We start from the raw sequence: 26649 nt of genomic DNA, 5'->3' as shown, positions 1-26649 counted from the left end.
CAGATCAAAGCTAAATTGAGCTCCTCCAGTTTCCATCCATGCTTCCTTCTCCTCTGACCACAGGCCATGCTGAACACTCTGTCCCCATCCTTCCCCAGGGCCCCCCAAGTCCTGCTTGGCCGCAGTGAGGCCTCCCCAGAGCCTTCTCTCCTCCTGGCTGAGCAACTCCAACTCTCTCAGCCTTTCCTCAGAGCAGAGGGGCTCCAGCCCCTGCAGCATCTCTGGGGCCTCCTCTGCACTCCCTCCAACAGCTCCAGGTGCTTCCCATGGTCACAACCCAGAGCTGGGGCGTGGATGAGCCCGGGAGGGGCTGCAGCTTCATGGGCACCAGGGGGGAATTTTGTTATCCTTAGAGAGGAACTAAGCGCGCTTGGATGCTGAGGGATAAAATGAAAGGAATGAAGCCTGTACTTCAGGCTTACATTTCTGTAAATCAACCTTTTGATTTGCAGAACCTCTGATTTACAGAACTCCTTTGTATGCTATCAGGTGTGCCAGTGCACCTGCAGAACTCTGAGTATTCTACAGAAATCTTGCCATTTCCACGTGTACTGATTGTCTGTCCAGGTGTTCTACTGGGATTTCTGTGGTTTGTTCACTGTAGGACAGTCACTGAAGATCATTTGCTGCTCACCTGAAGAAGTAATTACCCTCACAATTACCCTTCCAGGGTGGAGTGAGAACTGGGGTCTCAGGATAAACTCTGCACTGAGATATATTTCAAACTTTTCAAAAGAATTCAATGAGAATTTTCTGTGTAATTATAAGGAAATCCTCACTCTTACGTATTTCACAGGTTAAAGGAGACATATATAACAGTGTGGCTGGAAAGTTCATCCCAGTTAATGACTGAGGCTTATGAAAAACGTATTTCAGACGTTAGAACAGAAGCAGATGTGCGTGTGACCCGCAGGCAAGGCCAAAGCGGGGCTGTGCCTCCTGCATGTGCAGCAGGCATTGGCTGTGCCTGGGGGCTGGCAGCCCTGCCCAGCACCTGGCAGAGGGCTGCAGGCTGGGGAGGTGAACTGCCTGCAGCCAAGTCCAAGGTCCAGGGTGACAGAGCTGCTCACACCTTGGCCCCAGCTCTGCCTGGCATCTCACCAGTTGTATCCATTGCTTTAGGCCCTGCTGCAGTGAGGGGTCTGCGTGCCCAAGGGTAACACTTCACACTGAACATCTCATGGGATCCTCTGTGGGAAGTGAAACAGAGAGTGCTGCCTGCTCAGTGTCCATATGGTGAGGCCTGGCATCAGGAATCAGGGCTGTTCCTGGCACTGCCCTGGGACCTGCTGTGGCTTCATCTTACAGAATCCCAGAATGGGTGAGGCTGGAAGGGACCACACAGGGGCTTCTGGTCCCACATCCTGGGTCAAATAGAGCCATCCCACAGCACGGACCTGGAATATCTCCAGTGAAGGAGACTCCACAGATCTGTTCCAGTGAGTGGTCACTTGCAAATAAAGATCTTCCTCATGTTGAGGTGGAACTTCATTCAGCTTCTGCCGTCGCTGGGTCTCTTATCCCATCGCTGGGTCCCAGGAAGCAGAACCTGGTCCACGCTCTGAGCCAGCCCTGCAGATATTTATACACCGGCTCCTGTGCTGGCACCAGTAGCGGTGGGTGCAGCGGCCGCCAGAGCCTGCTCGGGCACGGGGCTGACGCTGCGGCAGAGGCCGCGCCAGGGGACAGGTTCTGGGGACGGGCAGGTTCCGCGGATGGGGCACGTTCTGGGGACAGCCCGCGGACCCCGTGCTCTCGCTGCTCGCAGAGGAGGCGGGCCCGCGGCCGGCCCGGCCCAGAGGAAGCGCCGGCCGGGCCCAGCGCCCAAGCGCAGCCCGGCCCCGCCTCACGCAAGCGGCACGGCCTCTACTTAAAGCGTGCCGGGAGCTGCTGCTGCCTCCTCCTGCCCGCCGGCCACGCAGCTTCACCATGTCGGACCGGCTGCCCTACAAAGTGGGTGAGTGCGAGCCCCGGGCCGGTTCCGCCGTGCTCGGCACCTTCTCCGGGCCGGGGCCAGCGCGGTGCGGGGAACGCGGCCTCGGCGGCTGCAGCGCCGCGCTGGATGCGGCCGCGGGGGGGAGGACGGCGGGTCCTGCCCGCGGCGGAGCCGGGCCCGAGCCCCCTGTGCGCTGGGGGAGCCGCCGCGGGGGAAGGGGGCTCGGGGAGCGGCACCGCCGCCTTCCCACTCGCGGTTGTGCCGCTCTCCCGGCCCGGCTGCCCAGTCCCTCCCCCGCCGCTCAGAGCCCTTGGCGGGAACATGATTAGCTCCGAAGGTGAAAGTATTTCCCATCCTGGGACCTTTGACTCATGTGCCCTGAAGGTTTTGGCGGGTATTTCTGTAGACCTAAAACTTCACAAAGAGCCCTAGTTTTTATAAAGCATTGGGTGTTCCTTGCAGGCTTCATTCAAAGAACATTGGTGTGTAAGGCTCAGATTCATAACTAATTTACCCTAGAGGCTCTGAACCTAAAACACTGCAGGATGTTTTTAAAGCAGCCCTAGTAAAGCTACCAAGCCCTTAACAGGGGTAAAATTAAATTTCCTTCTCTTGATATGTTTGTTTCTGTCGTCCTTTCGTGGCCTGTTTGTAGGCAGTTTTCAGTCCCAGTGGTGTACGGGCTGTGTTCCAGTCAGCTCTAGCACGTGCAATAGCTTCAGTGGCCCCAGGCTTCGTTCTGCAGCAAAATGCAATTAGTGTGTCTGTATTAAACCCAGCAGTCTGACTCGGAGTTCTGGTGCTCTAAACAATCTCTGTTCACGAGGTAGGTGACAAAAAAAAGCGTCTGACTGTGGTCTAAATGGAATGGTGAACTTCTGAAATCTCTCAAAGAGTGTCAGACCAAGTAAGAAGGACAGTCTGTGTTTGCTGGTGCTGCAGAGTTGATGCAGCTGGGCATTACCTGCTTGACCCTTGTGTTTTTAAGACTGGGGTTGGACATCCATGATGAATGTAGTGAGCCTGTCAGAAATCTCTCTTGCTCATTTTTTGCTGGACTTTTCTGCTCTAGGTACTTCTTACAAAAGTAGAAGTAGGCTGGTAACTAAGATAATTACAGTCACTTAAAATAATTTTTGTGGATCTAAGGGGAAAGGACCTGCAGCTTTGCTGTGAGGAGGGGGAGCTAAGCTGGGTTCAGTTCCTGGTGCACTCTTAGTGAGCATTCTCAGTCTGGGAAGCCAGTGCCCTACAGCCAACCCCTCCCCACATTCAGGTCAATAATGTAGAAGTCAGTCCCTGTAGGAAGTTTTGGGACTTTTGGGGAATGTCTGTAAAAAGTGCTTAAGGCTGTGGCTTACTGAATTCATGGACCTTGGGATGTATGTGCACTAGGTCACAGTGCACATACTGATTTATACCCTCTTGCACAGTAGCATGAGGGGCTGTTAAGTTTGGTCTAAACTTGTGTACCATAGCAAAGAACCAGAAAATAACTGGAATAGGGTCTGGTTTTTCTGCAACTCCGTCTCCCAGCTGTTGCTGGGTGTTCAGTTCAGCTGTTGCAGCCAGTGCCTTCCCACAAGTGTGTGAACAGATACCAAGGTCTCAGCTATTCAAACTCTGACACCTGTCCTGCTTCTCTTGCAGCTGACATCAGCCTTGCAGACTGGGGTCGCAAGGCCATTGAGATTGCAGAGAATGAGATGCCGGGGCTGATGAAGATGAGGGAGATGTACTCTGCATCCAAGCCCCTGAAGGGTGCCCGCATCGCCGGCTGCCTCCACATGACTGTGCAGACAGCAGTGCTCATAGAGACCCTCATCGTGCTGGGGGCTGAGGTAACGTGCCTCTGAGCTTCTCCCTCTGCTCTTGGGTAACACACTGCCAGGTCACTGCTCCTGCTTATGTAACACCTTACGGAATCCTGGCAAATGTCTGTGCTTTTTGGATGAGGCTGCAATCTCCACGTGAATGGATTGTCTTCTCTCCTCGAGCAAGAAGCTTGTTCCTTGCCCTCAGCACCTCTGGGGTGTGGGTGTGTGTGTTTCCTGTGGACAAGCTGCAGCTTTACGTGCCTGTTGTGCCTCTGGGCAGTGCCCACAGCTGCTCCCACGCAGCCATGCTGTGCTCGGGCTTGCAGTGCTGTGGCTGCTCATGCTGCAGCTCTAGGGACTGCCTCCAGCACAGATTAGCCTGTATTAAGAACTCCACTCTGCCCTGGTAAAGTCAGCAAAATCTAATGAAGTTTACTGAGAGCTCGTGCTGGCCCTTCAGCTGTGCAGGAAAAGAACAGGGGTGCGCTGTAGCTTAGGGATCGAGGGCTGGGATCTCCACTGAATTTTTTGTGTGACTAAGGACCAGTTACTCTCATCCATATTAAAGTCTGAGATACTTAGAAGGCATTTACTGCCTTATGTCCCATGCCTGACTTGCTGAGTGAAGTTCAGACATCACAGCTGAGTGTTTGCTGTACAGGGCATGAGGAGAGCCAGGTATCTGAGCACAATCTGCATTGCTTGTGTGCTGAGCAGGGAGCTGACTGGAATTTCGATGGATTGTCAAGTATGTAAATGATCTGAAGTTCCTTCTTCCTGCAGTTTGGCTGCCCAGAGGTGCCCTATGTGGGATCCCTCTCTGGGAACAGTTAGGAATTGAGCAGTGTCATGCTGATTGAAAGGTGCTGGGAGAAGGAGGAGTTTCCTCCTTAGCAGTGAAGGTGTTTCCTCAAAAAGAGGAGGAGGTAGGCATGGACACCGTGTCAGGTCAGCCTGGGCAGGGTACATGCTGCTGTGTAGGTGTTCCCCAGCCTGTTCAGAGCTGTCCTGTGATTGCAAATGGTGCAGTGCTGAAGGAGAGCTTTGATGTGGAGGTGCAGTCCTGGCCTTGTTCCAGCCACTCTATGTGGAACTCCTGTCCCTGCTCAGCATTTAAAAGGAAGCAGTAGCCATTGAAATTTGGGACAGCTTGCTGTTGGTTGCTGCATCCCAGTATGGCTGGCCTAGGAGGCAGCAGTGTGCTTAGTTAAACATTGCCAAGCTGCTTTAAGCTGAGCATAACCCCAGATCAGTGATACATGGGATTCATCCAAGTCATTCAGGGAGGTACCTGCAGAGACTTGGTTTCTCTAAGATGTGGTTGTACCTTTAAAGGTGTGTGTTGCTGTGTGAATTCCTTGTCTGATGCCTGTGGATTAGTTTAGGCTTTGATTTCAGTTTGGATTCAGCCCTGGTTCACCTGTTCTGTCAGAACTTTGGTGCCAGGGAGGGAGGAATGAAACTGATAAAATCACAGCCCATGTAAAGAGCATGTAGCTCACTGCAGCATAATAACCTTGGTGTCCATTTTTTGGCTGGATTAATAAGGATAGAATAAATACTCTGTGCTTCATAATTTGTAACAAAAAATAATCCTTTCCATAGCCAGTGATGTAAACACCAGAGTCTGAGTCTGTCAGGTGTTCCAGTTATTCTAGGCTCTATGTCACTAGCACAAGTCTGTATCAAATCTGAAGTGTGAACAGTATCTAGGTATTCTGTATACTTTTGAATGTCATGACACCCATAACCTAAAGCTGCACCTCCTCACCTGGGTTTTTGCAAGTTCCCCCCATGATGTCAGCTGCTGGTATAGGGGGAACTTGCAGAAACCCAGGTGAGGAGGTGCAGCTTTAGGTTCTGGATTTTGTTTTCCTGTGCTCCTTCCAGGTGTGTTTTCATGACAAGTGTTGGTAGTGTAAGCTGCTTCCTACTGCACCCTTTACTTCAAAATGTCACTTTTTGATCAGGTAGGATGAGTGGATGAGTACCTGAAAACAGGCTGGATGATTGTGCCTTACTGCCCTCTCAAGTTCTGTAACCAGTGAACCTGTGAATAGCTGCCAGTCAGCCCTGTGGGTAGCAGAGGGTATGTGGCTCTGGGATGTGGTGCTGTGAGCTGCAGTAGGTGTGCAGATCCTTTTCAGTGCAACTCAGCAACATGCTGTTGCTTTTCTAGGTGCCTGAGCCTAGTTATGAAATCTGAGGAAAACACTTAGCTCAGCTGGAAAAGCTTCCATGACTGGAACACAGAGTGGGAGGTGGGTGAGCATAATCTTAGAGAATGCCTGGATTGAGTGTAATGTTTCAGCTGCATTTCTGACCCTTGTGAGAGCCAGCAGGTGTGTTGCTGCATGTCCATACCCTCAATGGACACTTGCTGTGGGGCTGTTCTGAAAATCTCACCTTTATTCACCAAAACTTCCCAAACCCACCCTGTGGGTGCCCCTGAAGATCTGGATTATGCTCTGGGTGTCTGGGAGAACTGCTTGCTAGCAAGGAGATGGCAGAATATATGGCACAACTAAAGCTCATTCACATTCTCTCCATGTGACATTATTTTCCCTGACTTAGTCAGACACCCAGTTCTCACCTTGTCTTTGTAGAGCTACTGAAAGAGGCAGGAACCTGCACTAATTTCCTTCTGCTCTTGCTCCCTTTTAAAGTCCTGTGTTTGCTAGAGAGTCCCTGATATCTCAGAACTTTGTTCAGCAAACAAAACTTGGTTGTTTTCCAGGTACAATGGTCAAGCTGCAACATTTTCTCCACTCAGGACCATGCTGCAGCTGCTATTGCAAAAGCTGGTATCCCTGGTAAGTTTTCCATGTTCTGGTTTGGCTGAGTTTGGCTATACTGCCTGTTCCTGCTAAATCAAACTGTACACATGAAGATCTTCTGACCAAGCTTGAGGATAGAAACAGCCTGTCAGAAGCAGTGGCTTTTACAAACCAGGACATTTGATTCAGGCTGTGTTGCATCAGCCTGTGCCCAGGTCTCCCAGCAAAGGCTGCTGCTGTTGGGCTCTGTTAGATCTCATTAAGATGATGGAATGGGCTGGGTGATGAAATGGAGTGGTGTGTAGGTGTGTGCAGCTGGATGTGTTTGGTGCTTTCCAGCAAGCTCTGTGCTAAATAGGCATTGGGAAAGGTAAGGGAACTGCCATGTGCCCTGTCACAGTGGCAGGGTCAATACCCAAGATATTTTTAGGCTAGAATTAGCCCAGCTGTATTCCTGCTGTTCCTAATATCCCTTAGGTGCTGTATCAGGATGCTGCTGTCTTGTTACTGTCATGTTCCAATAAGGAGCAATTCCTCATGGATCAATATAAATACCTGAAGCTGTCTGCTGTGTAACTCAGCTCAAGGAAACGTAATCCTCAGTGCTGGGAACTGAGCCCAGCTGTTGGCAGAGGCTAAATTTGCTTCCTGGCAGTCTGCTTTGGGAGGGGGTCTCTCATTTCTGTTATAATTAATTATTGCCACAGGTCTTTCCCTAACTGTGGCACATTCTATGGCAGCAAAGTGATCCCTTCATCAGCTCCTTTGGCACTACCAGCTTCAGGCATTGCCTCTGGTGTGGGATGTCAGAGGGGCACATGGGGTTCTTTAGACATTAGGTTGTCTTCCTCACTGCTTTCAGCACCCAAAACTCAACTGAAGAGCCATTTACAGGTTGAGTGTTTGTCAAAGTGTGTGACCATTGCCATTTGTATCCTAATTTTTGGCACTTGCTCTTTTTGTTAATATTGTGCCTCACTTACTGAATTTGTGAGACCCTGGAGGAATGCTGGTCCTTTGGCTTCAATATGAGATCCTGACACACATTAATTCAGAATAGGCAATTGCATGATTGGCTCTTCATGGCTCAAGCAATTTTCTGTGTAAACAGTGAAAACACAATGATTTAGCTGAATGTTGAGGTTTGTAAATAATGTGCCCAGTATGTGTTTGAGTGGCTGAGTACCTCTGAGGGTTGAGTACAGCAGGAAGACAGTACAGATGCCTGGAAAGAAACAAATCCTAGTGGATGCAACATACCAGTGGTGGCAGCCTGTTGCTGGGGCTGTACTGACATAGAAATATACCCTGATTAGAGCACATGAGGCACCTCAGCTTGGATTTTAGTGCTGGGCTAGAGAGACTAGAATTTAAACTCAGAGTTGGTGAAGAGTTTATATTCTGCTGCTTAGCTCATGCTGAAATCTGGTCCCTCTTTTCTGCTGTGCTAGAAAATGCTGTGGTTGGGTATTCCTTTATCTGTATCATTCTGTCCAGTGGTTATTTCTAACGAGTGGGGTGCTGTGGATGTGAGTCTGCTTAAGTTTGCTTTGTCTTCTCCTTTTAACATGGAAGAGGAATAAGGAGAACAATGAAGTCTCAAAATTTTGACCATGTTTGTGGCCTCAGTGATAATTCTGAGGTCTGTTTTTCAGTGCAAACGTCCTTGCTGGCCTGCAGGCACAGATAATCATCTGTCTGTCAGCTGCTACTGAGAGCTGCTGATGAAATCTTCCTTTGGCTGCTTCACTACATGCTGAGTAAGAAACTGGCTAATGGTTTGTGTTTGTTCCCATGCAGTGTTTGCCTGGAAAGGGGAGACAGATGAGGAATACTTGTGGTGCATTGAGCAGACCCTGTACTTCAAGGATGGGCAGCCCCTCAACATGATTCTGGATGATGGTGGAGATCTTACCAACCTAGTTCATACCAAATACCCACAGCTGCTGAAAGGTGACTTGTGTTTTGTTTTGGCAGGCACAGTTCTGCCTGGGAGGCTGTTTGGGTGGGGGGTGTGTAAAAAGAGGTGGGGGAAGAGGACAGGCAAGTGCAAACAGGCTGTGAAAATTCCTTACGGTTCAAGACCAGATTCTCGTACCTGCAGGAGCTGTTCCCACTTCTGCTCTGTAGCTGCAGTGACCTGTCCTGGCCGTAGTTCACTGAGCCCATTACCTGAAATGACCTCTAGGTAGTTCTGTTGTCATGCCAAAAGCTTCCTGGAAGAGGGCTGTGTTCTAGAAGTGCTCAATGTCTGTTTGCAATTAACAGTTTTACATTAATGCATTTCTTACCCATTGTCTTAGTGCAGTTCTGAATGAAGTCGAGACCACCTGTAGCCTTCTGTGGAAAATGAACAGTTTCTATCTTAAATACTCATTCAGTTTGTCAGTGAAGATGCTGATGTAAATTAAGACTGATCTCTGTAGAGGATGACAGACTTGATCCATTTTACCTTCCAGTCCATTGGAAGGTAAAATGGAATCCTTGGAAACAGAAAAACTTCCAGAATGGGACTTGTGGAGTAGAGTCTTGATCTCCTTAGTCTGAGATCTGTGCTTAGCCTTTTACTGCAAAGTTGGTTTAAATGAAGAAGTGTAGCATCCAATTTTGGCATCTTAGAGCTAACAGAGGCTAATGTATCGTAAGGGCTTGTGGGGAGATCTGACCACTGGGGAGGTGGAATGAGAGTGACCCTGGCAGAGCATGCACAGCGTGTGGATTGTGAACACAGGAGACATTTTGTCATGAGGCAGCTTAAAATGCCATTTAAAGGCTGGATAAGTTTTCTGGGCTAATTTCAGAGGGAATTGTCTTCCATGCTTCAGCTGCTTCTAATTTAAATAGTTCTGTCCTAGTGTGCAGCTAACAGTTGAAAGTAGTAATCCTTCAACTAGATGAGTTAAATGTGTATGTGGAACTGCTCAGTAAGCTGCCTCTCTCCTGAAGTGTGCCTGCAGTTAGAGGGCAGAATGGCCTTTGTACTGTTGGCTTATTCCATTAAGCCAAATGCCCTTACTACCAAGATAAATAAAGGAGGAAAGAGGGGAAACAAGAACTGACCAATGGGGAAAGTCATCTGTGCAAAAGCCCTGTATGGGGAAGGCTGGCTCATTTGTGATTCATTGATCAGACTTGCTCAGGTGACAAATACAGGTCTGAGCATTTGACAAGGTTGTGTCAGTTTAATTCAAACTTGTCCTTGCTGCAGGCCCTTCTCTGCTCTCCTGTCACTCAGGCATTGACCATGAGTGGTGTGGGCAGCACTTGAGGCAGCTGCAGAGTGGTTTAGAGCAGCTGTGAATGGCACCTGGGGCAGTGCTGGGGTGACTCCACGGGAGGGGAAGCTGTTGGCATATGGGATGTGAGGTCTGCTTAGTGCTGTGGAAAGAGAATCTGCTAAGCTCAGGACTCACCTGGAGAGCCTTTGAATGATGAGGTGTGTGTCTCTTATTTGCCAGAAGAGAAGAGGGCAGGTTTGAACTGGAGGTTCCTGCTCTGTCCTACAAAAGCTTTTCTTTAAGGGGATGACTGTCCATGATCCAGGCAGTTATTCTGGAAACTGATGCTTTTGGGAGACTGTCTACAGATCCTCCATTTCACTGTGCACAGGGCTGCACTGTGAACTTTAAACTCTCCTTTTTCCTCTAAGCAAGCCATAAATATGCCAAAGCCTGAATGCATTCCCTCAGCAGGTGACCATGAGGGCAGAGGGGCTGTCGAGAGCTCTGTGGGTGGATAGAAGTGGTGGGGATCACTCAGCCTAATCACAGATTGGTTTGGGTTGGGAGGGACCTTTTAAAGGCTCTCTAGTCCAATCAATGGGCAGGACAGCTTCAACTCAGGCTGCTCAGAGCCCTTTGAAGATTCCCAGGGATGGGACCTAGAGCATTTCTCAGTGCAGCCTATTCCACCCTCATAAAAAAGAAAAATAGGTATCATCCTCTTTCAATTTAAAACTATTCTCCCTTGTCCTGTTGCAACAGGCCATGCTAAACAGTGTGTCCACATCTTGTAAGGCCACTTCAGGTATTAAAAAGCTGCAGTGAGCTCTCTGGAGCCTTCTCCAGTTAGTCAGCCTTTTCCCTCCTAGTGCTGTTGGTCTCATTTCCTTCACGTGCTACAGAGTGGTCTGGGGAGCAATGGGAGGGTCTCATGGCTCAGTCTCAGGCTGCACTGGGGAGTCTGTCAGAGTTCTGTTGTGAAAACCATGTTGAATTGCTCTGATTTCCCTGCCTGGGCTTGGACCAGCTCACAGCTGGATTTTTTGAGGAGTAAGGATGGATTTGGACCAGACTTGGCATCTCTGAGTGAGCAGTGCCCTGGAGCCAGGAGGACCAGTTGTGTCATGGGTGGCATCACCAGTTGGTCAAGGGAGGGGATTGGCCTGCCCTGCTCTGGGCTTGGCCTCCCCTTGAACATTGTGTGATTTTGGTCACCACAAATAAGGAAAATGTTAAACTCTTAGAGAGTGTCCAAAGGAGGCACGCAAGGATGGTGAAGGACCTTGAGGGGAAGCCATATGAGGAGTGGCTGAGGTGTTCAGCTGAAGGCGACTGAGGAGGAGAGCTCATTGCAGTTACAGCTTCCTTTTGAGGGGAAAAGAAGAGGAAGAGCCTGATCTCTGTGACAGTGACGGGATTCCAGGGAACAGCTGGCACTGCCCAGGCTGCCAGAGCTCCAGGAGCTGCCAGGGGTGCCCAGGGTGGGGCTGTTGGGGTGTCTGTGCAGGGCTGGGGCTGCCCTGGCTGATCCTGGGGGTCCCTCCCAGCTCAGGACATTGTGTGCGGGCCGGGCTGAGCGGCGCCTCCCCCGGGCTGGCAGCAGAGGGCGCTGCGGCGCCGCGGAGCGCGGCCGGGCGGGGCCGCTGCTGAGGCCGATCCGGGCCTCGTTCGATCCCGTCCCCGGGCCCCGATCCCGTCCCCGTTTCCTCCCCGGGCCCCGATCCTGTCCCCGCCTGCGTCCCCAGGAGCCGGGCAGGCACAGCGCAGGTGTGTGGGTGTGTGGCTCTGAAGCGCATCCTCTGGTGTTCCTGCAGTTGTTTGAGGGTTTTCATCTCTTCCCTGCTCTCTGCCAAGGGATTATTTAATTTAAGCCTCTGAAGGATGTTCCCAGCACCTGGATGATCTGATTTGCACAGCATTCGCTCCAACTAAGGTGCATACTTTTATTCTTCCCATAGGAATTAGAGGTATTTCAGAAGAGACGACCACTGGGGTTCACAACCTGTACAAGATGAAGGCCAATGGGACCCTGAAAGTGCCAGCTATCAATGTGAATGACTCTGTCACCAAGGTAATACAGACAGAGCCCTTCTGCAGTGTTCTGCTCTCTGACCAGCTTGATGTTGGGATGTTGTCATTGCTGTGAAAGTATTCCTTCTCTTTCTGAGCTTTTCCTGATCTGGTTCTGAACAGAGATTTCCACCATATCCTAAAAGTGAGCCCTCGATGTCATTGTAAATGCCCTGTTGTCAGGACATCAAGGGTTTTTTTTGTATGTAAGGACATCCATTCTTCTGCTGTTTAATAATGTGAACACACTTTTGGAGATCATGACTCCTGGGCACAGTCAGTACCTGTGGCAAGGAGCCTGTCCTCACTCTGAGTAGCTTAAAGGCTCCCAGGCAGGTTTCAGATACCAGCTGGAAAAGAGAGTGTGACATCCTTGAGCTTGTGCTGGTAAAGGTTGGTTGGTCAGCCTCTGGCTGGTCTCTGTGAGCAGCAGATGCAAAGGAGAGGGCAGGAGGGAAAGATTTATCCCTTGCTTAGCTTTAGTACTGCTTCCAAGATAAACCCTGGTGCATTGAGAATAAAGTGGAATGGTTTTTTAAAAGGTGGTGGTGCTTTTTGACAGCACATGAATTATAGTGGGAATTCAAGGTGTGCTAAAGGTTTATGCATCTTGATGTTTTTTTAAGTCTAGTTACTGAGTCTGTTTCAAGTTCCCATGCAGACATTATCCTGTTGGGTTGGCCGTTCTCATGTTTGGCCTACCTTCTCTGCAGTTTGCTGTCTCCTTTCTGCTCACTAACATGCACCTGACACTTCATAGATAGTGGGCTGGAGTCCAGTTAATGTTGAAGGAAGTTCTTCACTTTCTTTTCACCCAGATTTGTACCACTTGCATAATAATTATTAATACTGTTTGGTAGACTTGGAAATTCAGATGTTTCTAACAAAGCCTCTTAAAGGGATTTGGGATTCTAGTGCTAAGCAAGTGCTTGTTTTCACATACTGTTTGGTATTTATACAGTGCAAGATTTGTACTAACCACAGTTACAGATCTCTGGGAAAATGTGCAACTGAGCTGACAAATTCTGCTCTCCCAGTTTGATATTTCCAATTGGTGCCAGGTTCCTGTGCTAACATTTGGAGAGGGAAGGCAGGCACAGCAGCCAGCTCTGTTCTTTCCCTCTGCCACTCAAATGTGTTTCGGATGGGGCAGATGTCTGCATCCAACACTCTGCTCTCTTACCTGCGTGAGAATTCACAGACACCTGGGAGGCTTTGACTGCACTTGTGGGATTTGGTGATGAGGAATCAAATCTGACTGACCATGCTCTTTTCCTCCATGCTGCATGGAAAATCTGCAGGACTAGGAAAGAGGGACACCAACTGGTACTAGCTCTAGAATTTGAAGAATTGGTAACACAATTTTCTGATATATTAATGGCAGCTATGCCTCTGGTAATGGTTATAGGCACTGAGTCAGGAACTTCTGGACCTGAGGTATAATTTGTTACACTTTGGCCATGAGCAGTTTATCCCATTTCTGTTCACACTTACAAGAACTGCAGGTGCTGTGGGTGTGCCTTCCACTAGACCAGATTAGTGCCTCTGGGAATTTATTCTTAGGATTGCCTGTAGCAGACAGTGCTAAGTAAAAGCAAGAAGGATTGGTGCCCGAAGGCTGTAGAAAGCCCCAGGGCAGGCTTTGAGACCAGAATTTTGCTGTGAGTGGAGATTTTTTTGTATTGCTTCCTTGCAATACTAAAGCACAGCACAAGAGTAGTAGCCAGCTTCTTTAAAAATTCTTGGTCTGTGTAACTCCCCAAATAATCAAATCTGTTTGTGCAGCTCCTTCTCCTGGTCAAAAGAAAAGGCTCCAGAAGGAGGAGCATTACGAAGATTAGCACCACAAGGTGTGTTTGAGTTTAGGAAGGTGTTCAAGGGGTGAGGTAGTATTTGATGTCTGACTTAGCTGGCTACTTTTGATTGGAGGGTCTGGCTGTCAATGTCAGTGTTACAGAAGGAGGATGTTGTGTGCTGGGGCGTTAGGAGATGAAATCCAGGGGGTCCTGTTTGCAGTGAACATTATTGTGAATGGCTGCTTGCTAAGGTTCTCCAAGTCTGAGCACTAGTGAGTGGCAGTGTTAGGGTAAGCTGACAGTGGTAGGGTAACTCTTCATGGGGAAGGATGTAATTTGGATCTTCTGGGACTGCAAGAACCAGTTGCTCCTGGTTGGTGTGGGCAGCTTGCTGCTCTGCAGGCTGGATGTGTCTTGCAGAGATAAGATGATGTGCTGCTGGTGTGTTTTGCCTTCCTGTGGCACTTGGTTCAGTTCATTGTCTGATAAACAGCAGCAGGGAGCTGATGAAGATCTGGTTTAGGAACTCAGACCTACATTGGTGTGAAAGACACTCAGGTTACCTCTAACAAGTCTTTAGCAAGTCCAAGCCGTGGTCAGTAGATACAAGGTATTTATGAAATGCTTCTCACCATGTTGATGATGCCTATGTTTGATATAACTCCATAGACTGAAACTGGATGAATAAAAACATCTAACCAGGTTTTCTTCTTCCTGTCCCTCATGGTGGTTAAAGTATTTAAATTATTCTCCTACTACTTGCACATAAGTCCATTTTCTTTCTTTAAGGAAATTTCACTTGAGTGGCTTCATCTGTTCTGAAACTGCTCTGTTTTCTCCCTCAGAGCAAGTTTGACAACCTTTATGGCTGCAGAGAGTCTCTCATCGATGGCATCAAGCGTGCCACAGATGTCATGATTGCTGGGAAGGTGGCAGTGGTGGCAGGATATGGGGACGTGGGCAAGGGCTGCGCCCAGGCCCTGCGGAGCTTCGGAGCCAGAGTCATCATCACGGAAATCGACCCCATCAATGCTCTCCAGGCAGCCATGGAAGGTGGGAGCTGAGCAGAGCAGCAGCAGCTGGAATAATTAGGGCAGGAGGTCTTTCTCCTTTTTAATGCCTTTGTTAAAAAGCAGCTCGGGTGGGAAGCACTGATGGGTCGTGCTCAGGCCGCTGCTGCTCCCAGGAGTGGCACGGAGGAGGAGGAAAAATGCAGCTTTGTCTGCAGGCAGAGCTGGGGCTTCTGTCCTCACCAGAGCACCAGGAGATGCCCACTTTTTCAGTTTGACTTTCGAGGTCCTCTTTCCAGCTGTCTTTTTAGGTTAGGGTAAGGGGTAAAAAGGGTCTTAGAGGACACTGGATTCTGTTCCTCACATCTAGACATCATTTTGATCCCTCAGTTCTGTGTTGGCTCATTGTTTTTAGGGGTTTTTGCTAGGTTTGGTGAAGAGCTTCTTCATTTGCATGCCACCTTAGTTGTCCCCTCCTCTGCACTGTCTGTGTGCCATCCTCCAGGAAGCAGCAGGGTGTCACTCGACAAAAAGGGGAATTCTGAACCATCAGCAACAGATAGTTAATGAAAAACTATTAACAACTAGGTGATTAGAACAACAAACAGTTAGAACTCCACCCTGGCAGTAACTGGCTCAACCTGTGAACTCTGTAACCTTTTAAAAAAATGGGCAACTTTTCTATTCATAACAGCAACTGAGGCATCTAACGGGGTCTGTGTGTCAGTGGAGAGCAGTAAGTGAGAGCTAGCCAAGAAAGGTGCAGTGGGTTTCAGCCCTGTCCCTGCTGAGGTACAGCTGAATCCAGTTTAACTGTAGGAATTCTGTCCTTGCAGTTAGGGAAGGAGTTTGTTACTTGAGACCTTGAAGGTGTGTTTGGAATCAAGGATTCAGAGACTCTGGTGGTGGGGGGTAGGGCTGAGGGATTGTCCTTGAGTTGTGCAGCTCTAATCTCCAGTGTGGGATAAGGTTTGACTGGAATTAAAACATTAAAAAACACAAGGCCTTACCCTCTATAGGTTTTTTGGAAGAGCAGTGCCATGCTCTCTGTCTTTCCAGCTGAGCTCAGGGCATGTTCTGGAGCTGTTCTCTTCTGTAGGTGCTTCATATCACTTTGCCTCTTGGTACCAGTGTATCTCATTTCTGTTCATACCTGCCAAGAACTGCAGGTGTTGTGGGGACACTTCTTTTGCAAATTTGACCGTCTGAATCCAGTCTGACTGCTGTGCCAGACTGTACCTCTGGACACTGAACACACAGATCCACAGATTTGAAAAGGGTGAGGGATAGATGGTTTTGTGCCATGTTGCTGTTTAGCAAGACCAATATCCCACTACCTTGCATCATTTCCAGGCCTGGTGTGAGCAGAAACATTTTACTCATTCTTTCTGTCTACTTTTCTACTTCTAGTATTGTGTCCCACTTGTTAATAAATGTTGGTGGTTGTGTAGAGAAGTACTTTTTCTCTTTTCAGGTTATGAAGTTACAACCATGGAGGAGGCCTGCAAAGAAGGCAACATCTTTGTCACCACCACTGGCTGCACTGACATTGTGCAGGGCAGGTATGGCCAAGCCACTTGCTTTAGTGAAAGCATATCTGTACAGTTAGATTTCTTTTCTAAAATACATTTATAACTTGTCAGCAGTGTGTTTAGGGTTAGCACACAGTCTGACTTCTGGACATCAGAATTTAGCATTAATTTAATGAGAAATTAGGTCTTTGGTCAGTTTGGTTGGATGCTGCCACATTGCATTTGTTTCTGGCTCATGGAATGTAATGATGGAGAAAGCTGCAGAGAGGTAGATTGACTTTTGGAGAATGAAGGCATCAGGCCTGAATTCTGTGTTAGGCCAGACAAATATGAACAGAAGAGGAGGCAGGTAAGAGTTGAAAGTGATTCATTGCATCTGTGGCTGCATATCAGCAGCTGAAACCAGCCTGTTCTCAGTGTACTGCCCTGCAGTGTTTGGTTCTGCTTCTTAGATCTCAGTTTATAGCCCCAGCTCCACACAGATGCCTTTCTTTCTTTGCCATGATAACTGTACATGTTGTAATGGAAGATCAGATTAGGTGGGAGGAGATGTAAAACTGCTGGGAGCTTCAAAGTAATGAAGAAAATTATTTCTTCTGTGTAAGAAGAATAACTGCAGCTATTTGTGTTGAACCAATCAAACAAAAGGTTATTACTTTCCATATAGGGAAAATGCTTTCTCTCCACTAAGTTTTTATATCTTTGGGAATTGTTCTTCCCTAGAAGCTTGAGAGGCTTTCCCAGTAGACTTGGCTTGACTGGAGGGGCTACCAGCCCCACACACCTTGTGAGAGTCAATGCAGTTACTGAGCTGGGCACTTCTCAGGGCTGTGGATTGGAGCATCTGCTGAGGGAGAAAACTGTGTGGATTAACTTTTGATATAACTTTTTTTATTTCACAGGCACTTTGAGCAGATGAAGGATGATGCCATAGTGTGTAATATTGGCCATTTTGATGTGGAAGTTGATGCCAAGTGGCTGAATGACAATGCAGTGGAGGCAGTGAATATCAAACCTCAGGTGAGGCAGCCTTTCCGCAGGCTCTCCTGATGGAAAAAAAAAGAGTAGCTACTCAGTGTGTTTTTATTTTTCTAGAGAGTTTTCTCTTCAGCTTCTTTGGTGTTTCTAGCTTTGTTGGAAGCCACTGTTGCTCTGGTTTGAATGCAGATTCTGCTGACCTGGGACAAGCTGCACATGATAGTCTTGGGCTGGCATGAAAGAAATTGTTTCCAGCCAGTGCCCAAGGCCCTCAGGGTGATCTCTGGAGAGAGGTGCCTGATATGGGTACATCTTCCTCCATGTGTTCCCACTTGCTTGAGAGACAGGAGCCTACCCTTAGTGTGGTTGTGGAGACAATTAATTGCATCAAGTCCATTCAGCTTTGATGTTTGGGGCATGGCCAGGGGGGTATGCAAATGTGCTTGCTTCGATAGCCCTGAGCTGGAAACAGTGCCATAGCTCAGCTTTCAAAAGCAAGGTGGATGTGAAATACAGAGCAGACCATTAGACACACTAAAAAGCTTAAGAGCAGAGCCCATAAATTGCCTGGTGCCTGACCTGAATCTCCTCTTGTGGAGCTGTTAGTTCAGGTACTGCTCTGCAGAACAGTCATGGTCCTAAGGGAATCTCAGTGGAATGACTTTGGGGATTCTGTCAAGGTTTGAAAAAATTCACACCTCTTTGTTTTCAAAGTGTGGTGTGTTTTTTTTAATCTACTCTGAAATTGAGGCCTCAGGAAAGCCTACCTGGTGCTCTGCCAAACTTAGGTTTCTCTTCCAGACTTGGTGGCTTCATTTTAGAAACCTTTGTGGGCAAAGCAGGCAGGATGTTTTACCCTTGCTCAGCTTGCATGCCTGCCATGTATTTGTGTTAAGATATGGCTGAAGCTGCACAAGAGAAATCAGAATCTGAAAATTTCAGCTTTTCAACTCTGTGTCTTAGAGCAGAGAAACAAAATTGAACTAGATCAAAACTGTTTTGTCACACCAGCATTGAGGGAGATCCATAAAGCAAACCAGGTTTTATCTGACTTGGTAAGGGATTTCTGGTTACCTTTTGAAGAGGAAGTGCCCTTGCTAATAGCAGGATTTTTGGACAGGTTTTGTACTTTTTAATAACACCACACCCAAACATACCTCTCAGATCTCCATCTGCCCTTCCAATATTCATAACTCCCCTGTGGCTTTTTGGCCACCTACATCAAAGTCTGACTAAGCACCTGTGAAAGGTGTGTTGGGTCACTTTGCATGGCCTTAACCAGGGCTGGAGTTACACCCTCAAGTTGTCACTGTGTTCAGGTTTGTTCTTGCCTATGGCCTTAGTGGAGCTGACTCTGCTCAGCAGCTCTTCTAGAAGAGCTCACAGGTACCTGCTTGTGCTCAGGTTGTTTTAAAACTAAACCTTGAACTGATTGAAGAATACACATTGTTGAAGCTTTAAGTGGGTGTTAATATGGCACCATACAAACTCCCTGCACAGAGGCAGAAAATCCCTTTTTAAATGCTTGCTCTGAGGGGCCAGTCTGGCATTGATGACAGAGTGTAGTAAGGTGCAGTGTGGTCCCAGGTGTGAAAATTGTAACAAGTTTCTGTTTAAAAAAAAAAACTAAATTACCTTTTGAAAAGGATGGAAGTGGGGTCAGGGTTGTCCATATGGATTAATGCTGAGGTAATCTAACTTTCTAAATATTCAGATTTTTACTAAAACCTGGCAGCTTCTTTTCTGTATCCTGAACCAGAGAGGGGAACATAGTACAAGAGCAAAACCCCCTGACTTTGTATGGGGAACATCTCTCTTGATGAGAGGATTAATGCCAGGGCTAAGGGGGGTTAACTTCAGCTGGAGGTACAGAATAATTGAGACTGGATCCAGCATGAAAGTTTCAGTACCAGTGCTGGCCTGATTTAAGAGATGTTTAATACTTTAATAAGAAAAACATCTTACTGTGCCATTGTGGCTGATGTGTGGCTTTCAGAGGACAGGTAAGGAGGAAATAGGCTTTTTACTGAAAAGCTGGCAGGTTGGTTTGGCTCTGGGTTTGCACTGCAGCCCTGCTCAGTTGTGTTTGAGTGTCAGAGACTGACCTGCAGCACAAACTCAACTTGAGAGGGCAAGGAAAGGTCAAGGTCAATGAACTTTGGCTTGTAAGTTATTCCCACATAATGGGAAGGCAGGTGCAAAGCAGCCAGAAAGTTCAGAGCCAAGTAAATTCCAGTGGTGAACAAGAAGGGGGCATTTGTCTAAGTGTGGAGAGGAGCTTATTGCCTGGATAATTTGAATTCTACTTCTGGAGCAATTTATTGAGTTTGCCAATCAGCCTGTTCTGTCTGCTTGTATATGAGATGGGTTTCCACAGTACTGACTTAAGCCTCAGCTGGTACCACTACTATTTTGTACTTATTTTACATTAATTTTACATTTTCTATGTTCCCCTTTGAGCATTGAATGACTCCTGTCAGCACAGGTTGCTGAAGGTGTGGGGTTCTATGCACAATCCAGCTGTCCAGGGGCAAGTTATGTGGGTATTATGTAAGGATATAAGATTTTGACACCTAAACCACCCAATTTAGACTTCAAAACTGAAATGCTACTTTAACTGCTCAACTATCTTTCAGTAGTTCAGTCTGTAAATGCAATGTTTGTTATAAGTAACACTGTAGCTGTTCTTAGGATTTTTCATGTTTTGCTTCCCATCTGGTTCCCTCTTTTGTTACTTCCTCCCATAATCTCCTTATGGCCCATATGGTGATTTTTGGGTGCACTGAGCACTGTCACTGCTGGTCAGCAATGGAAAATTGGCATCCAAAATAACAACTGCAGCTGCTCAGGGGGGGATCATTCCTATCCCACCTGCTGAGTGCTTTTGGGCAGGAGGAATCAAGGCTGATTTAGGGCTGCTTTTTGAGGTGGTTACTGCCTGCATGTGTTGTGCTGATACCATAATAATCTGTCATGTGAACCTGAGAAGCAGAAAATGGTGCTGTGATTGAAGCATAGCTGGGGCAGGCAGGTGGAGGCACACCCCTGCTCTGAAGGCAAAATACCTGTTATAAAAAACATGGTTTGTGTTGGATGGCTCTTGGCATCTTGAAGTCCTGCACAAGGTTGATTTTCAGAAGACTGTATTGTTACAATTACAGCTTCAGCATATGTCAAAGCTTTAAGAACAGGCCAAAGCTTTAAGAACAAAATTGAAAGTTGTGCTTTAGTTAATATTAAATGACTTTTACTTCTGAAGTTTAAATACAGCTGTGAGTAAGGACTCTTTTAGGTCTGTCACAGTTGCTCTGCTGTGTTAGTAGAAGATAAACGGTCTGAAGCATTAGGCTTTGTCAAAGTTTGTTGCTGATTGTGTTTTACGTATTTCCAAAGTGTTTTACTCCCAAATGCTTGGTATGAAGTGAGCAATAAATACCAGTTAACACTGAATATTCTTGTGACTTCTGGGCCATGTTGGTGTCTCATTATTGCTTTAATATTGTAACCTCCTGTAGGGTGAAGGCAGGGCAGAGAGGAGCTAATGAGAGGTGCAGAGGAGAAGAAGAGTTAAATTTAACATTGCAGGAGTCCAGTCTGGCCCAGGCACTTGGGGCACATGCTGAGTGACATTATCTCCTGAGCTGTGTGGGACAGTGACATTATCTGTCTCCCGAGTTGTGTGGGATTCTCACAGCTGGGGCCCTGGCTCCTCAGCCCATCTGAGCCTGGATTCTGTGTGCAGAGTCCTGCTGTCCCTGGGGTGGATTGGGGAGGATCATCCCAAGAGCAAAGCAGGGTACACCAGGAGCCAGAACAGCTCTTTGTTTTATGTATTGGCCTTGCAGAGGTGGGAACAGTTCCAGGGGACCCTAGCAGGCTGAGAGCTCCAGCTGTTACCTGTGTTAGATGCCAGAGCTCAGGACTGCTGCATGCAGAGGTGTTCCCTCTTCCCTGTCACCACACACCAGTTGTGACCAGTGGGTGCAGATGAACTGGGATTTACTGCTAGCAGCACATTCCATCACAGCTGGCTGGGACTACACTGCCATGTAGAAAAACTGGGAGTGTGGGCAGAGCTGGTTAAGGGAGTGTGGGCAGAGCTGGTTAAGGGAGTGTGGGCAGAGCTGGTTAAGGGAGTGTGGGCAGAGCTGGTTAAGGGAGTGTGGGCAGAGCTGGTTAAGTGAATTTGGTGAGCTGGTTAAGTGAATTTGGTGAGCTGGTTAAGTGAATTTGGTGAGCTGGTTAAATGAGTGGGGAGAGCTAGTTAAGTGAATTTGGAGAGCTGGTTAAGTGAATTAAGTGAATTTGGGGAGCCGGTGAAGTACGAAGCAGATGCCGAGATGTGTGTGCTGTGAAGGCCAAGGTTGCTGCAGGCTTTGCAAACAGCAGGGTTGGAGGGAGGGGTGTCTGTGTTACACCTGAGTTGCTGAGGGGCAGGGAAGCCCCCTGAGCCCCAGGTTTGCCCCGTGCCTGACGTGGCCCTGCTGCTCCCACAGGTGGATCGCTACACGCTGCGCAACGGGCGCCACATCATCCTGCTGGCCGAGGGCCGCCTGGTGAACCTGGGCTGCGCCATGGGCCACCCCAGCTTTGTCATGAGCAACTCCTTCACCAACCAGGTGCTGGCACAGATCGAGCTCTGGACACACAGTGACAGATATGCTGTGGGGGTGCACTTCCTGCCAAAGAAGGTGAGTGACAGCCACATGACAGTGCTGATAAGGAAGGCAGCTTGAAGTGTGGCTTTGTTGGTGCTTGAGCTCATTGAAGGTTCTGTCCTTCAGAGGATGTTTGGCTTTGGTGTGCTGTGTGTGAATGGGCTGTTCTTCTGAGTGCAGTACTGGGAACTTGTGACAGAGCATCCAGGCACTTCTTGCCTTCTCTAAGGTGCTGGGAAGCCCTGTGCTGCCTCAGGGCTGTTGGAGAGCTTCTGCCAACCAGCTTGCTCCTTCTACAAACATGTCTAGCAGCAAAGGGCAGAGTTGAAGCTGGAGTGAAACTGAATCCCTTTTACTGTGGTTGATAGAGTCCTGATCCCATTTGCACCTGAGAGAGCTTATCACAATCTGGTCTTAATAATGTCACAAAATATTAATGACAGATTCCCTTAGATTTCCCTTTAAACTTATCTCTGTGTTCTTTGTTCTTGGGAAAAGTCTGGATTGTGTCACAGCTTGCATATTCCTTTTAGAAAACTAACATGGTTTTAATTTTCCAAAACAAGACTGAGAATTTGAGATGGTTCATGGAAAAAGATGCTGGAGTTAAATCCCACTGCTTTTGCAGCACAACCAGGTGTGAGAGTAAATGTGAAAATACTTTCCATTTGGGAAGTAGAATGTGTATGTTTGGGCTTATTAATGAGGTGTTTCCTGAAGAACTTAAGTTTACAAACTCATCAGTTAAGGATCAAGCAAAGCATACCAGAAATGCAGTGCAGGAGTGGATCAGCAAACTGCCACAATTTTTGTCTTCAAAGGAACAGTCTTATTGACAGTTCTCTTGAAAATTGATCTCAGTGTTGCTGATAAAATGTGACTTCATCCTTTCACTGAATAACAAATTTTAGTAAGCATGTTTGAACTGGAAATACATAGAAATGAGAAGCAATGCCCAAAGCAGTTAAATATGAATTTGCCTGTTAGGGGGGAGCATATGGCAGTGATCTCCTCGGGTTGATCCACTGTGACAAAACACTTTTGACCCTCTGTGCCTCACAGAGGGCTTTATTCAAAGAATAAAGCAGTCACCTTGTCAGAACCAACAAAAGAACTTACTGTAATAATTTTCTGGGTTAGTGCCTTTCCTTGTTCTGTGCAATTGCTCTGAGGTCCAAATGCAAGACTTAACAAGTACCAAGTACCTTACCCTACAGTTTCTTTGACTGCAAGAATATTGCTTTGATTGGCCATTACAGACCTGCACACATTTCTGCAACATGTGTTCCTGGAAATCCAGGAAAACTGTTGTCTCTATGTTCTTGGCACAAATCTGTCCTGCTTAGCTTTGATTTTTAGGTGAGAATGTCTGCTTACCTTTGTCTGAATTTCTGTGTCTCTATGTCTAAGTCTTGAGGTCCCCAAGCTGAAGCAGCTGTGAAACAATTGATCCCTGCTGCTGCTTGAAAACCTCATCTGGGAATTGTCAGGAACTCCATTCCTTTTCAAGTGGGTGAAATCTGTCTTAAATTCACTGGAAATACACCTGTCAGCTTCACACCTCTGTCTAATCAACCAGATGAGAATACAATTTCTGACCCTCCTTTTTTTGTTTCATGACATCTTGACAGGATGTACTAGGCCTAAATACTTGTTTCTCTTCTAAACACAGACCTTCCTTCCCCTTAGGTTTTCATTTTTTCATGGTTTGCCTGACTCTTTGGTGGAATTCATGGTTCACTGCCACCATTTCCCCTTAGGTTTCTGATTCTGTCTTGTCACCTTTGGTTCCCTGAAGGCAAGGGAAAAGGTCCACAGTGGTCACTGTGAGCAGGCTGAGCTGCAGTGAGTTACCCTCTGTGCAGATGGAGCTTTTTACCTGGTTTATGGCATGGTATTACTTCAGAGTAGTGGCTTTGTTACCAGAGGTCTTGGAGGAGGAGATCCAGGACTAGTTTTTGAATCATTTGGGCCCTGCTGGTTCACAAGCTGGCCCTTGATTGTTTTGTTGATCTACTGCCCTTCAGTTATATTGCAGCCTTTCATGTCTACTAAAGTAATATAAGGGAAATATTGCTGGTCTTCTCTGTGCTGCTGGGATTTAGACTTACCTTGTATCTGTTTCCTCTGCAATGATTGCCTGGTTTTTGCAGGAATTACAAATGGTCAGACTTGTCCTTGATCCCTGCTTGTGCTGTCCTTTCTCCCTCTGAATATCCCCTGTGGCTGTACATCCCCCTGACACAGCAGCTTGGTCAGCATCCTCCTGTTTGTTTTCTGACTCTCCTGTACCTGCTCTTGGAGCACTTAACTGCATTCTGACATTGTATATTTTTCAGTTTCTTCAGTTTACACATCTACCTGACACCTCAGGGATAAAGAAATTATATCAACCTTTCTGTGCTTGTGTCCTACAGCCCACCTTGTTTTATTCTTCATTCAGACAGTGCCAGTGGATACAAGTAGTCTTGCTGAACTGGAGATTCTGGAGTGAATTTCATTATATTCATGTGCCCCTAAGATGGGATATCTGGAGAGGGCAGGAATTTTTTTCCAGTGTTAGGACTCTCATAATATTGTAGGATGACAGTGTAGTATGTCCAGGTGTTCTTGTAGTGGAAACTTTATCATTTCACCAAACTGGAAATTGTTTTATCTGAAGAGTTTGATCTCTGTTCTTTGCTTGCTGGATGGATGTGAATGTGTAAATGAGATTGAAATGGGTTTGATTATATAAAATTTTGTTTCACTTAACCTGACTCCCTCAAAAACACAAGGCTCTTCCATGTAGGTGCAGGTCTGTGCTCAGACAGGTGAGGGATGTTGGCAGGAAGAAAGCTGTGTCAGGTTAAGTCCCCCTTGTTGCTGCTCTTGGTTTGCACATACTCATTTTGCCCCCTGGACTGTGACTTCCTGAACTACTAGAACTCTATTCTGATGCTCTTATCTCAATGTTTTGTTTTCCAGCTGGATGAAGCTGTGGCTGCTGCTCACCTGGACAAGCTGAGTGTGAAGCTGACGAAGCTGAGTGACAAACAGGCCAAATACCTGGGCTTGTCCAGGGATGGGCCCTTCAAGCCAGACCACTACAGATACTGAGCAGGTGGCACTGCCCAAAGACCAAAGTGCAGGGATACAACCTTCCAAAGCTCTTGTGTGTGCTGGGCTTCTGAGGACAAGCCTTTTGCCATTTTCCTCTCAGTGCTGCACAACCCCTCCCCTTACCAGGGAGCCTTCAGGGCCCCATCAGTGGATGAGGGTCACTGACTCCTGGAATTAGAATTGGTTACTTAGCTAATGTCGCAGTGAAAAGGATCCTGTGCACCTTTTGTTGGTTTGTAATGCTCCAGTGAGGGGAGCAGGACAGAAGGTGGCTGAATGAGAATGTGTAGTCTTGCCACACGAGTGGCTGTCAGCTTTGAGCAGCTCACCATGGGGTGGGGAACGGTTTCTGCAGGGAGATGCTTTTGCCATGCCCTGCTCCAATCAGGTAAATCCCAGCAGCACACTGGCAGTGTCAGGCCCTCTCCACAGCAGTGCCCTGGTAAAGTGCATATTGTGAAACTGGAGGAAATTGGGAGGATAAGGGGTTGCTTGGTCTCCTTGCTGTAAAAGCAACTCAGCCTCCTGTTCAGAGATTAAAGCTGGAGCTTTTTCCTGGGTTTACTTCATTGGTTTTGGTCAGAACCAAGACCATTTTGTGCTTCTGCCATACCAGCTTGAGGAGGGGTGAGGCAAGAGAGACTTTTAGCAGCTTTCAAGAGTGTTGTGAGCAGCTGAGGAGCCACTGAGGGGATCATTGGGTTTAGGGGCCTTGTTCAATCCTCTGCAGACACCAGCAGCACACTGATACCCCCAACTTGATTTCTCTTAGTTGTCATGTCTGCTGTATCATGTTTGTCACTGACTTCAAGTGCTTTTATTAAAGATCTGACTGTGGCCTGACTTGTTTTGTGCAGTGAGGTATTTTGGGGTTTGCCATGGATTTGTTTACCTTTGTGTGATCTTTAAGCTACTGGAAATATTTGATGTACCCAGGTTGGGTGTCCTCAAGGCAAAAGCTCTTGCTGTGGCTGCTCTGCATCTTGTGCTGGGGCTGGGAAAAGCTGCTTCTCAGGAAATATATGAAGGGCTGAATCTTACAGGATGATCACACAGATTTATCTCCATATGCCATGGAAGCCCTTACTTGCCACTGTCCTCTTCAGTCCCGCATTGCACTGCAGATTGCCTCTGTTTCTGGATGTAAGAAGATAAAAGTTTTAGAATGATGTTTACAAAGTGCTTGAAATTCTCAGATTCATGCCCAAACCTCAGTGATCACTTGGAACAGATGGTGGGGAGGGGGGAGTCTGAAGTGTTGGAGGAGGAAACAAAAGAGATGAGTAAACAAGATGCTGCTCAGTGTTCAGCTTTTTTCATGGTTTTGTTTTGCATTGACCTCTATAAAGCACCAATTTGAACTGAATTAGGGTCCCCATAACTGACTCCATAATCATTAATGGTGATTATCCTTCAAGAGACACACAGCAGTTGAGTACTCATCTGAATGTAGGTGATGTGCACCTTGTGCTTGTGGCACAGTGACAGTGGTGGAAAATGTGGAAAATGTCACTGGTAGAACAAGTGCAGTAGGAAAATAAGGACTGACTTATTCCTTAGTTTCCACTACTTGGACTTTGGCGTCTCAACCCATTTCACAGCTGAAATGTGCAATGCTGAAGTGCAAGGCTATAATTCTGCTCTTGGATCATGGATTCCTAAAACTGGATTAGGAAGGGCCACCTGGAGGTCTCTGGTTCATCCCTGTCCTCATACCAGGGCCATGCTGAGCCCAGGAGAATTTCAGTTGCC

The 26649-nt window shown here is 47.4% G+C and overlaps 1 protein-coding gene across 1 annotated transcript; it reads left to right on the top strand.

The window, feature by feature from the left end:
- Nucleotides 1-1840: 1840 nt before the first annotated feature.
- Nucleotides 1841-25740, top strand: AHCY (adenosylhomocysteinase). Its single transcript, XM_058036424.1, has 10 exons — nucleotides 1841-1957; nucleotides 3587-3777; nucleotides 6491-6566; nucleotides 8331-8483; nucleotides 11710-11822; nucleotides 14463-14670; nucleotides 16102-16189; nucleotides 17062-17179; nucleotides 21634-21828; nucleotides 24763-25740. Exons 1-10 carry the CDS (start codon nucleotides 1930-1932, stop codon nucleotides 24892-24894), a joined length of 1302 nt encoding a protein of 433 aa, XP_057892407.1. The 5' UTR covers nucleotides 1841-1929; the 3' UTR covers nucleotides 24895-25740.
- The last annotated feature ends 909 nt before the right edge of the window (nucleotides 25741-26649 follow it).

The sequence above is a fragment of the Melospiza georgiana genome, chromosome 17 (assembly GCF_028018845.1).
Source record: "Melospiza georgiana isolate bMelGeo1 chromosome 17, bMelGeo1.pri, whole genome shotgun sequence".
Lineage (NCBI taxonomy): Eukaryota > Metazoa > Chordata > Aves > Passeriformes > Passerellidae > Melospiza > Melospiza georgiana.
This window is presented reverse-complemented; position numbering and strand designations above follow the sequence as displayed.

Bases quoted from the DNA above. Each gene is read 5' to 3' on its own strand.
- AHCY (XM_058036424.1), top strand. From the start codon at position 1,930: ATGTCGGACCGGCTGCCCTACAAAGTGG. The intron at 1,958-3,586 runs GTGAGTGCGAGC...CTTCTCTTGCAG, and splicing joins CCGGCTGCCCTACAAAGTGG to CTGACATCAGCCTTGCAGAC. The intron at 8,484-11,709 runs GTGACTTGTGTT...TTCTTCCCATAG, and splicing joins ATACCCACAGCTGCTGAAAG to GAATTAGAGGTATTTCAGAA.